Source organism: Grus americana, chromosome 3, assembly GCF_028858705.1.
Source record: "Grus americana isolate bGruAme1 chromosome 3, bGruAme1.mat, whole genome shotgun sequence".
Classification (NCBI taxonomy): domain Eukaryota; kingdom Metazoa; phylum Chordata; class Aves; order Gruiformes; family Gruidae; genus Grus; species Grus americana.
This window is the reverse complement of record NC_072854.1, coordinates 122,005,894-122,019,153: the sequence shown is the minus strand read 5'-3', so window position 1 is coordinate 122,019,153 and position 13,260 is coordinate 122,005,894. Positions and strand designations below refer to the sequence as shown.

The window sequence follows — 13,260 nt, the reverse complement described above, 5'->3', positions numbered from 1 at the left end:
TGGGTTTATTTTCTTAGTTGGCATATAAGCATTTATGATCCTAACAAATTTCTTTAAAAAGAATTGTGGCTATCCTATCAACAGTAGGAAATGCAGTGTTACGAGTTTCTTTTTTTCCTCTTGGGTACAGATATTCTCATTCCTTCCTGTACTCTACTCTAATGACCAAAGGGACAAGCCATGCATTGCATGCCAACTTTGACTGCCTATAATGGGACTACCCAAGTAACTCCTCCCTTGAGTCGTTTTAATAAATGACCTCAATATACAATCAACTGAAAGTCTGTACAGAGCTGATGCTGAGACAACACTGAAGGCTACAAGTTTGCAAGGGCTTAAGAAGAGAGTGGCTACAACAATTTATGGAAGGGAAAGCCACCAAGGGTTACTAAAACCACAGAAAACTATGTTCAACTTCAAACTGCATCAGCCACATCAAAAGATTTCTATTTTTAACTTTCTAGAGTGAAAAGACTTCAGCATCTGTACAGATCAACTATCATATAGAATGCCACTTTTGCAAAAGACCCTACAGGGAGTGTAAACTGATTTCTGACAGTATTAAAATATAAAGAACTTTTTTTTTTTGGTATCACAACTTACTTGTTGAGTATGTATCTCCTGAGAACACTATGGATGTGAATCAAAACCCACAAATACACAATATATTATCTTAATTTCAGTTATTATTACAATCCTAATATTTAGAAAAACTGAGGCACAGAGAATGTAAAAATCTGTTCTCACAGAACTGCAATAGAATCTCAACTCCAATGTTGGTTCTGTGCTTTCATCAAAGCATTTTGCTTCTTTTGAAACAGTACCAGAAATTATTTAAAACTGTATCTGTTTAAAATATCATATTTATTTAAGCTACCAATGATTATTAAGAACTACGTGAGCCTTGCTGTGAGGTGCTTCTCTGATAAGGTAACCTTACTGAAATACTTACTGAAATGATCTGGTGATCCTAGAGTTGAAAACACACATGTCAGGAATTGGAGACGAACCTGAACTTCTGCACTGTGGCTGTATCTAAAATTTAAATTTGTATAAAAATAGAAGTTTATTTAGTTATTTATTGTCATAACTTTCCCCCCCACTCATACATGTGCCTCTTAAAAGCATAAATAATTTTTTCTTATAAGTTTCTTTCTGAACTTCTAGTTCAGTATATAGTCTACAGTCTAGTACATTACAGAACAGCTTTTGAAGTAATTTCTCACTAGAGCAATGTCCAATAGAAAGGTGTATAATAAAGTAAAAATTTCACCCATAAATAGCAACATTTTTTCAATTGTGGGTGCGCATATTTACATACTGACTTTCAGATCTGTCAAAACACGTATAGTCTATTCCTCCAGGATTGGGAAGCTAGAAATTGTATCACTTGTGTATATAGACCTAATCTTAGTCATACAGATTGGAAAGTGTGGATGAATGTGTTAAACTACTGCTAAGGTTAATGAGAAGAGATTTTAAAACTAAAACATTTGAATAGTTTTATGATATGAAATCACTTTAAACTGATTTGAATATATAAAATCTTCGTGTTTTATTTGTAAACAAATATTCAACGTAACATCTAACAAAAATTACACGAGAGTTGTTGCGTGGTTTTTTAAGGAAAAGGAAGCTATTTAAAATGCTAGTGTTTTTGCAGACCTTTGTCTCCCTAAGCATGCTATGTCCCTACAGAAAGTACTTGTAACAACACATCAGAAGCACCAGAAGAAAAGCAGAAAAGAAACATTTAAAAACATAAAATACCAAACACTCAAAGTCAGTTGTGTACTTACAATGCGTGCTTATGTCGTCCTTCCCTGACTGCCTGAATGTAGTGTACCAAATTATCAAAGAAAAGTTTCATCATATTAAGTTCCTTTTCTGCCCACCTGTGTCAATTTAAAGGGCAGAAAGTATTATGGTTTGCTTAAAAAGATCAGAAAAGCTACAGAAATTAGACAGCTATTATAGGAAAATTGCATACACATAAACCCAAAGTAAACATTCCATTTTCCATCTGCCATGAATTCAGTAGTATTTTCTAGTACAGTACTCTCTTCTTGTCATCCATAAGGCTCCACCATGTCGTTATTTTCAGGCACAGAACTCACAGAACACTCCCTTTTGAGACCATGAAAACTGTTCCTAAAGGCCCTAATTCAGAAAAAGTCTAACCCAAAACTCAGAACTGGGCATATATTTAAATGTCACGTCAAAAAGGCCAAGAAAAATTGCTGATAATCACTGTAATCTTTCCCATAAGTTCCAGTAGTCCATTCTCTATAGTTAGACCAGCTAGTTATACAGTTTGTTCTAGTAAGGAATGCTATACTATGTACCTCACATTTCAAAGGTTTTCTTATAAAGCAATTTTTTTATTACTGAGAAGCATTTGATATACAATCAGAACAGAATGACGTAACATCAAATTACTATAACCTTTTACAATATACTATTAGTGGATGTCTAGTACTGTCTGCAAGTCCTTTGGGATTCAAAGGCAGGAGGTTAAAAAAAAAATAAATCGGTCTTCACCTCAGTTACGACAGTAGTGTGTATTATGAAGAAATTTAGTCCTGAGTGATTAGACAAGCTCACACAACTAGGCCAGGCAACAGACAGATGATAACCGTAGGTCATTATTAATTTGGACCACACTAAAGAAGCAAGCCTTGCAGCAGACCCCCAAAACATCATCCCTTCTCTTGGTTTAGCCTGTTGGGGGACAGCAGGCTACTTACATTGTTATCCAATGTGTATCATAACTGCTCCCAAATTGTTGAAACGTACCAAACAGCTTTGGAAGAAGACGAAGTGAAACTACTACTGATCTAAAGGAGAAAGAGAGAAATGATGACAATATATGATTGTTATAAAATTAAAATAGTCAGTTTTAAAATTCCTTTGAGAAGCTCAGGTTCAGTGAGCAAACAAGCTAACTGAAAGCACTGGAAGTACCCGTGTGAAGTTTACCATCATGTCAGCCACTTTGTTTTCTGAATCTGAACTACATATACTTCAAATTCTTTACATGTAATGCCTTGGACACACAGCTGTTGGACAAGTATAAAAATAAAACAGTATACATTTTTCTTATTAAAAAATATTTACATTTCAAAAAAGAAATTCTTATTTTTTCGTTTCATAGTACTTATCTTTTGAAATTTCAGCAAAATTAGCATGGTTTTTCTACAAACAGTTGAAATAGCAGAAATAAATCTGCCACAAAATCATTATAGACACAAGTAGATGTGTATTGTAAGACAACTATGTAGGAAAACTCAAGAAGTGCATAAACTGCATGTAACTGAACTTCTGCATCAGTTGTAAGTATCTTCACATTTCTTTTATTAATTAGCATCTCAGTATACTTGTAACTCATCTCACAAATACAGTTCTTAGCAAAAAGGTAACAGCAGCAGTTGACTGGTTGTGTCAACAAAATAAATTCCACTTTTGCCAGTCTTCAAACTGTACAATCTCACGGCTTTGGCTGGTATTAAGGTCAAGGTATTACTTCTACCTCCAGCTGCTCCTTCACAGAAATTAGACCCCACAACAGACTTGGTGGAAAAGAACGTGTCTGTTCCTCAGCTGCTTGCATGTAAAATCTAAATATTCAGTTCAAAATGCTTATGCTATGGCACCTGACCTTGCACCCAACTGGCTAAGATGTGGACCCAATTTTTACCAACTGGTAGGAAGGCAGTAACCTCTGGCAGAAGGGAGAACAGACAAATGCAACAAGATGAGAAATTCAGGACACTGATTGAATAGAAAAATGGAACATCAGATACATCCATCACAACTTGAAAACTATTTTTATACTTTTGCTTGGTATAACTTCTCCTCCTGTAAAATTAAGTAACTGTTACAGTCAACTTGGATTTCCTATATGTTGCAAAAATACATAAATGTAAAAACAGATAATTTAAGTTACCTGTTGTTTGCTAAATTTTCTAAGCAGCCTTCAATAAATCTCATTCGAATCTGTCTGTCAGTGAACCAGCATACTAAAGAACAGAGCAGCTTCTCTGCTTCATTTATTAACCCTTCAGAGAGATGAATCTACAGCAAGTAGAAAGAAAGGTCACTGAATAGTATATATTTATTTTCTTTTAAAAAATATTCTTTTCTGGTATTCAACTTACTGCATCTTCATCCTGGACCAGATCCCACAAAAGGGTATTTCCTTTCTTACAAACATTATCCAAATTAATGTCCGTCACCGCATTGCTATTATATTGATGTTTATGAACTGCTGGTCCTGAACAAAATATAAAGACCGTTATTGAATAAATAGAAGGAACTATCTCATCTGAACATTACTCCCTAAGTACATGAACAACAACGTGCTTTATTTGTAAACTACTGGCTATTTTCAAGTGCACACAACAACATCGTAATTGCAGCCTTTTTCCACATAGGGGTTCTTAAAAGAAGACAAAACATTATGACCACGCAAGAAGTCAACGTGACAGTTAAGCCAATATTTACACTGGTTTTGGCTAATAGGAAGGTGCAACAAAAACACTAAAGAACTGCAGATGCAGGTGGAATTGCTTTTTATGTTAATTAGATTTAATTCATAGTGTAATTATAATATTTCTTAAGTCTTTCTGTAGTGCTGTGGTCTGAAGGGAGGTATCTTTGCAGCTACCATGGTTGGAAAGTAAGAAAGCAGCACATTTCAATAAGTTCCTCTTGTACTGCATCATATCCTATATCTAACTAAAAAACAGGAAAAACAAACACCATTTTTATATACGACAGAGTATCAAAGTGCATGATTTTGGAAAATCATCATGTTTTCATCAACACCGATAGATATTTTCCTCCTTCTATGTGGCCACAGCTGGCACCATTCATTTATCGACTATTTGATACTATATTCATGTAACAGCAAAGTCAAGTAGAAAATTTTGGTTGCATGCAGATCACTGTAATTATTTGCACGTGCAAAACTAGGGGTGTCAAAAATAAGCTGTACTGAAGGCCTCATGCTCAAACAATAATTTGGATCTGCAGTAAGATGTATAATATCTATGGAAAATATTGAAAAAATATGCTGATTTACAGCATGTTTCAACTACAAAGTTTTAGTAGTTCATTCAACTCTAGCGTAGAAAAAAAATCCTTCCAAATTTTCAATGTCAGGCTGAAATTATAATTCAGTTCCACATGACAAGAAATGTTAAGCCTAAAGAAAAAAAGAGATTTCTTACTCAACTCTGTTTCAGGAAAAGAGATAAATACTACTGGTTTTACTGTCTGCTGGAAGATAGCAAACTTTGTTCTGCCAGACCAGCAAAGAAAAACGTCAAACCTTCACTAACCATACCCTCCATTATATTTAAAAGGAGGACAAAACAGAAAATAAAGCTGCCACAATAGCATATGGAAAGATGATATAATTCTTGAGAAGCGCTTTAGTAGCATCTTAAATTGCACCCTCAAGTAAACTAGAAGATTTGGCAGTGTAAGATGAAATAGCAAAAAATGCCCTTTAAGGCAAGCTCCCTAAGATATCAAGTTATATTTTAACTCATTTTTCCAAAATTACCCTCTGTACAGCCCATTATGGTTAATTCATTTAAGATGACAAATGTACAGAATGACAATAAGATCCACCCACCAGAAGAAAAATCGCATAACATTTCAGAGAGAGAAAAAAAAAAAAAATCTTGCATTTCAGTACCACCTTTCTTTTTATAGACTTCTTATAGACTTTTTAGTGCCTTTATTTGTTTTAACTTGCATTAAAAGCTCCAGTAGAAATGGGGAAAAAAATTTCAAAAAGGTAAGCACAGCTAAATCTAATGTGATATAAAAATGAGTCTCTTAGAGAAACAATAAAATCTCAGCAGTCAATGTGGTTTCTTTGGGCAAATGCACATGTGTGGTTAAAATAATTTGATTATTTTAATTATTGGAGACTAATTCAAAATTATTTTATAACCGAGGTAGAAGTGTAATATTTTTCTGTTTTCTTTTTAGCACCCTTACCTTGACTAAGATGTTCGTGATAGATAGAGGCAAGGTTAGGAAGGTGCTGCTGAAGATGAGATGTTAGCTCAGCATGTGAATTAATCTGTACAAGCTCTTCTTCACAGCCAGACTCTTCCCCGTCAAAATCAGCCATATTTTTCTCTGATTTTGCACTGACTTGGGAACTACTGCAACTGACATCATCTGCACTTAGCATATCATCAACCATATGCCTGTAAAAGAAGAAAATTAGAATGGACAATATCAAAGAGAAAGTTGTCTATGGCGGACTACAAGTGAGTAGACACCTCCCTAAAGCTAACGTCAGGATGAATCATCTGTCTGAACAGCAGACTTCCATATGAATTTGAAAAACAATTACATCTAAGTTGAAGGTCTCACTATCACGATGATTGTGTTGAGTTCTTTAACGTTAACCAAATACAGCATTTTGCAAAACAATTTTAACATTTTGTTAAATGTTGTCTTATTTATTCAATGCAAAAACTTTAATCAGATGTTAGCAAAACAGGTTACTGTGTAACTATCTGCAATAATCATCATCTCTGTTAGGCAAAATTATCCTGAACTATAGCAAAATGTCCATACAAATTTCTGCCCAAACTGAATATTTTGCTACCACTTTTATTTCTGTTATAGGAGGAGTCAGAAGAAATCTCAAGCTACCTACCCGTCGTGGTGATGGTGGTGGTGATGGTGGTGGTGGTGATGCTGCGGCCCAATGAATTGTCGACAGTTAAATAATTCATTTCCAATAGTTTCCCCAAGGAAGTCCCCTGTGTGAGTTATACAAGAATCTTGAGACCCTTGTGAAATGTGAGCAGTGCTCATTTCCCCTGTCATATCATGTTCTGCATCCTCAGCATGAGAACAAGCATCTAACATTCTAATTCGATTATCCACTGGTGTCACAGAGTCAGTGTTAAAAACATGGTCCTTTCCCGCCCCATTATTTGCACCACTCCTCTCCGATGCCCCCTGTGCATCTCCCAGGCAGATGCCTGTTTGGGATTCCAGTTTCCTGCTTCGTAGATCTGTGCTCCTACTGCTTTTCTGGGGATTATGACTCCTATCTTCTTCCTCGTCATCCTCCTCCTCCTTGAGAGCTTCAATATCTGCAATGTCTTCAGATTGCACCTCGCTGCCAGGGCTTCCAGCAGACTGGCTTGCATGACTGGAGTTGGCCTCATTGCTGGATCCATCACTATGGCCACTGCTACTACCAGGGCCACTACTGCCATCTTCACCGCTGTTGGCTGTCTCATCAGAGCTTCCTTGCATGGATTCCTGAAATTATTATATTTTTTGTAAAATTGGTGGAAAAATAAAACTCTGCTCAAAATACATAATGAACGTCATCATCACCATCATCATTCTAACACCATTCTTCATTTATGAGAAAATGTGTCAAATCTCTACGTTTTCATTCATTCTTTCTTCATTTGGTTGCCAATGACAAAACGCTCTGAGCAAGAGTCAGATTCAATAATTCAATTTTTGTATTACCTTATTTGTAACAGGGTGTATGTGCAGGCTTTGCACATATGCAGAGTGACAGTGCGACACATAACCAATATGTCACGCAATCCCTTAATAAGATTAATCTTACTGAAATACAATTTAAATGCAAGGAAGTGTTTTTTTGTAGTGCAGTTGTTCATAGGCAAGGTACAATATATTCTACGTAAACAGCACAGAATAGAAGTAAAGATTCTAGCTATCCAGTATCCTGCTCTGCTGCAGGTAAGCATACAAGCTATGTACCTGTTCAGGTTTTGAAATGCTTACAGAAAAAAATTATTTCCCTAGCTAATAATAGGCAGCTCAGTAACAAAATGCACAGACTAAGATTTACACTCTTACCTCTGTATCTGAAAGTCGCTGCTGTACGTGTTTTGGTCTGTTAATAAGCTGTTCCTCCATTTCAATATCACTGCCTCCACTCTGATGAGTGTCACTGTTGTCACTACTTTGAGGGCTTGCTGCTGGTGACCCTAGTTTAAAACCACACTTCCCAGTTACTTTGTGATCTATATTAATTGGAATGTAAGAGCATTATACAAAACACGACAAATATTGAACTCTACAGCATTCTTCCTGCAAACAGTTGAACAAGGGACATAACTCAAACAACCTGCCTACCTAGATACTAAAAATTCTTTTTAGAGCACTGAGCATTTTACTACAAAATCTGTATTCTGATGTCTCTTCTTGCCAGTACATAGCACAGCTATATGAATTTCCCAGATTCTACGTGAAATATAATTTTCATTTCACTTCTCATAAAAACATAATTTCAAACTTTTACTAGTTTTTCCTCTATTCAAATTCGATAGCTGTAGAAAAAACACTGTAGTATCAAATGTATCAGACTGTGGTGTACTTCTAAAACTATACTTACAAGGTGAAGGGGCTGCTCTTCTGAGCTCCTCTTCTTCTGAAGGAAAAAAGCAGGATGGGAAAATAAGTGACTAAAAATCTTTTTGTCAGCATATAGTTGTCCATGATTCATAAAAATCAGCAGTAAGAAAAGAAAGGGAAACTACAGTAAAATGGCTTAGCAGCACCTTTAGTTATGACTGTGGGGAAATACACAGTCAAGTCAAAAAAAACCCCAAAAACCAGAAATAGCATGTAATATCAAAAACTAGGTAAAAATTAGATAAGCTTTTGTAAGATTTTATGTAGCTACATAAGTTACAGATGTTCAGCAGAACAAGAAGAGTTAACTGATGAGTTATGGACCATCCTCTGAATTAAAAAAAAAAAAAAATACTACTTTAGATATACAAACAGAATTGATCTGAAATAGAAAGCTTTCCAAATGCACTCACAAAATTTTAATGCTTTTGCCTTTATCCTCAACTTCTGCTTGAAAAATATGCCAGCATGACACTTTTTAAAAATACTTCAGGTAAAAAGTTTTATACATCCTTTTTGTCCAAAGTCAACAAGGAGACTGTGAAAATTAAAAATTTAACTACCAGATCTACTGGAAAACCACATACCTTTTTTGTTTCCCATGGGCAGATTGGTACTCAGTAAAGATGCAAAAGAGCTTTGTTTTGACAGCTGAGCCTTAGCTGCTAGTGCATTATTCCACAGCGCTTTTATAAGCATTGATGCCAAATACAAGGTCTATAAACAAAACCAGATAACAGTGCTATTAAGAAGCAGTGGGTTTTGTACGTGAAGATCCACTGTTAATCTTTCTACATCTTTCACCAAAATAAACTCATCAAAATAAACGAATACACAAAATAATGTTGTGTGAAATACTTTTTAACTTCAGATATGAAGTTAAAATCTTTTATCAGTGGTTATCAGTCTTCAAAAATCTCTGAAAAAGATTAGAATTCAAAAGCCATAAAAGGCCTCCCTGAAGAAACATGACAACTTTACTCATACAGTTTCCTCTCTTACGCATCAGTGTATATTACTTCTACATGCATTTCTTTAGAAAGACAAAGACAAATCCATAATGCTTTTTCAATATACTAACATAATTTCTTTTCTTGTTACAGTGATTTTTGTTCGCCTACGCTTTACCTGTTCAGTGTGAGCACTTGGATGAAGAGTTGAGACTAGGTTAAGAAGATGTCTAAGTGGGACAGGGTCCAAGTTTTTGATCAAGGAAGGAAACAAGTCATGTATGTAACGACTGCAATGCTTTAGCTACAAAGTGCAAACAGAGAAGATAAGAGAACAGCACATGAAACTTTAAAAAAATTCAAAGACTGATAAAATTGCAGCAATTAAACAACATCTTTGCACAAATTCTCAGGAAGCACTTGTCCAATAATTCCAAACTACATCAGACTTGCAATTTTGAGTAAACTTAATCTTTTTACTGTAAAGCATGTAAAGCTTAGTGAAATCAAATGTAACAGTATCATCCTTAGTCTTAGTTCTCAGAGATTTGGTGAGAAGAACTGGAAGTTTATTTTGCATTTTAATTTAAATACAACTTCTAACATATTAGTGCATATGCGAAATCCTGAGGGAAATAATATTTGCAATGATTGCCTTCTAAGCAGCGGTAAATACAAATAAAGACATTACAGGCTAATATGAGATTGAGAGAACAGACTGTGTGAACTGTGTGAGGATTATTTATAATTCTTTTGTCTTTCCAGTTATGGATGGCAAAAAATATAACAATGTGTTTAGCTAACTACTCTATTTACACATTAAAGTGACGGCGCTCCTAGATGTTTTCTCTTAGGTTAAAGGATTTCAGTATGTTTGTAAGGATGTTGATATTAAAAAAAAAAAAAAAAAAAAAAGTAAAATAATGGTTACAGGAAGCTTCTAGAAAAAACATTCTTAATGTTGGTTACCACATATGCACCTCAAAAGGGGGGGTTTCATTATTTATTTTGCCTTCCTGGCATATAAAATATCTGTGTCAGCAGTTTATGGGGTACAGGCCATCTTTCACAAGATTTAAACCAGAATGAAATTACGTGGATTCTATACATGGATGCATTTAAATATCTTCAGATACCTGCTTCAACTCAAAAGATAATTTTTCATCAAAAAATTAGTTTAGAAATTGGAAAATATATTCTTTAAGGTCTTCTATTCTTTTAGTCTAAAGGTGCCAGCCTTTTAAACAACATTAGAGGTTTAAAACTTTTACAGGAAGTAATCAGGACATACTTAATTCTGATAGCAAACATACATTTTGAAAATATCAGTATGTCAAAATCAACACATGAACTGTAAAAGAATTATCACATTTGGGTAATAATATTAAGTTCTTAAAATAGTAGAAAAGACAAAAAAATCCAGAGGTCTAACACTAGCATGAGTTACTGTATGTGTGAAAACATCACGAAAGGTAAAATATTGCTTTAAAAATGTGAAATAAGTAATTATTAATTACTCTGATACAGAAAATTGTTGGAATGTATTGGAGAGAATGCTGTTATAATGAGCATTTATTAACTATACCAGCTGCAGGTTATAATGGCAATGGTCTAAAGAGGTTTCAGAATCTGTATACAGTAGTATTTGATTGAAACAAATTACAGAGAAATATTGAACACATAAAACCAACCCCTTCAAATTCTAACTTGTATAAAAGTACGTTCCCTATACCTGTTCAAAAAGATCAATTTTATTTCCCTCACCTTCATTTTGAATGTATTTTTCAGAAAAATTGACACTGAAACCTTGACGGTTTTTTTCTGGTTTTTTTTGTTTGTTTGGGGTTTTTTTATTTGCTTTTGAATAATAAAGGCAGAATGAAACCATGGAAAAATAGTTTCCATAACAGGAAATCAAAATGTCTACTGTATTCAAATCCTCTAAATAAAAAATGTCACAACCTAAAATAAAAAGCATAGCAATCCATTATAAGTAGCAAACAAATATATCTCTCTGAAGGAAAAAAGCCTATCAGAGTTTCCAGGCTTACCAAGCAAAAAATAAAATCTCAATGCCTTCTATAGATTTTTAACACCAGCACTATAGCACAGCTGTAAACTTCACTGCCACAATTTTCACCTGAGTGTTCCTACCAGGAGTAACAGAAATGGAAGCCACAATACATAGGAGCAAGGCAATTTAGCACAATAATAAAAATATTACATCTACCTTACAATCTTCATCCCCACTTTTAGTGAAAACATTGTGTCTTTGCTATACAACTTCATTTTTTTCTCATATAAAAGTAGCCTAGGTAAAGTTTTGCATCTAATAACAAACCAGTAATTGTGGCAGTTGCCTAACGTAAAATTTTGGTCAGCAAAACAGACAGACAGACAAGGAAAAGTAAGAAACTCAACTTTAAGAATGTAAAACAAAATCAACCTGCCATTTTCTATTTTGTGTTTGTATCACTCCTGGAATTATAAAAATTTTATATATACCTGTGCTGCAGCCCAAATACAGTCTATATGCTGAGTACTAAGCCTCCCTTCAGCTGCAAGAAAATTCAGAATCACTTGGCACTGTTTGATGATCTGCAAAGTGAGAACATATTGAGGAAAGATTTACTAGAACAAGAAGTTACTCCTCCATGTTTATATGAAAAATAATAATAATTTTATACAAACCTCAATATGTAAATTTGGTCCAAAAATGTGCTCAACTACATTGTTGCTGATAAGCCAGTCTGCAAGCTCTTTTGCAATTGACCTAGACATGGAGAAAGAGTGGGAACGTATGTAAAATTATCTGCCTATAATATATACGCTGTGTTCTTCCCTAGCACAGCATGTCTTTCAAATTAATATCTGTAATTGTAGTAAGCATACGAAAACTTTTTTGAACACAAAGCATACTCAGCATTCCTTCATTCAGGTAGGAAGCAAACTATTTCCGTATTTTTTTCTTCAGTTGGAGGACTAATGCCAAATAACAGCATTTCCCACTCATTCCTCTGGATCATTAGCAAACATGTAACCAACAACTCTACCAATTTTATTAGTTAATAGAGCTCAACAGATCACCTGCAGACCACTTTCAAAGACCTCACAGGTAAGATTTTGACAAACACTGCTATTTAACTCAATTTTATAATGAAATTCCAGAACTATTGAGTTCATAAATGTAGCTAAAGATGGGAGTGAGAATTTTTTTTTTTAAAGGAAACTTAAATATTTTTAGATTCTCTTGCATAAATAGCAACTCATATAAAAAAATCAATGTTTTACATGGTCATACTTACACACACGTAGCATACAGATACTTCAAAATTCTCATTTTGTTTCACCCATAACAATAGGAAACTTTACCCACTGCCAATCCATAAGCAAACATTCGAACAGAATTGGACAAGGAAACTGAATTTTCCAAAACAAAAGTTGAACTTCCAGAAAGGACTGCCCTGTCTGGAAACTAGTGCATAAGCTCCTTTTCATTCCTTCCTTTCAAGCAAACGTTTGTTTACCCAGATTTTGGCACCAGAAGCAATTAGAGGATATCACAGTATTTAAAGCACAGCCTGTAGTTTAAATGGCCCTGGAATAAAAGCACTCTGTTCACAAGGAGGAGAGGATGGGAGGGAGGGGGTGTCTTAGAGGACTACAGGAAGAATTATTTTTACCACTGCTATCCGTCACATTTACGGTCACTACAAAATTCCAGGATTGCCAATCTTTATCATCCGCAATAAGAAAACAGGATTCTTTAGGTAAAAAGAGATTGCCTTTGTAGCTTTTCCAAACAGGATTTACTTTTCCAGGGCATGTTGCCAGTTCTTTGATTGTTTTGAATTGCCTGAGCCCTGTGGATGAA

At 34.7% G+C, this 13,260-nt stretch overlaps 1 protein-coding gene across 14 annotated transcripts in view; it reads right to left on the bottom strand.

Moving 5' to 3' along the window:
• USP34 (ubiquitin specific peptidase 34) overlaps positions 1 to 13,260 on the bottom strand; it is a 133,639-nt gene that overhangs the window by 66,412 nt on the left and 53,967 nt on the right. For 9 of the 14 annotated variants that reach the window (XM_054821653.1, XM_054821662.1, XM_054821661.1 and 6 more), the window contains 13 exons: positions 12,078 to 12,159; positions 11,892 to 11,984; positions 9,565 to 9,690; positions 9,024 to 9,153; positions 8,417 to 8,452; positions 7,879 to 8,009; positions 6,686 to 7,302; positions 6,013 to 6,227; positions 4,158 to 4,273; positions 3,947 to 4,074; positions 2,748 to 2,837; positions 1,800 to 1,895; positions 953 to 1,035 (listed from right to left, as the gene is read on the bottom strand). In XM_054821653.1, the coding sequence (XP_054677628.1) occupies positions 953 to 1,035; positions 1,800 to 1,895; positions 2,748 to 2,837; positions 3,947 to 4,074; positions 4,158 to 4,273; positions 6,013 to 6,227; positions 6,686 to 7,302; positions 7,879 to 8,009; positions 8,417 to 8,452; positions 9,024 to 9,153; positions 9,565 to 9,690; positions 11,892 to 11,984; positions 12,078 to 12,159 (1,943 nt within the window). Of the gene's footprint in view, positions 1 to 952; positions 1,036 to 1,799; positions 1,896 to 2,747; positions 2,838 to 3,946; positions 4,075 to 4,157; positions 4,274 to 6,012; positions 6,228 to 6,685; positions 7,303 to 7,878; positions 8,010 to 8,416; positions 8,453 to 9,019; positions 9,154 to 9,564; positions 9,691 to 11,891; positions 11,985 to 12,077; positions 12,160 to 13,260 lie in introns of those variants that run through there. The other 5 variants (XM_054821654.1, XM_054821659.1, XM_054821664.1 and 2 more) reach the window with 3 other exon arrangements.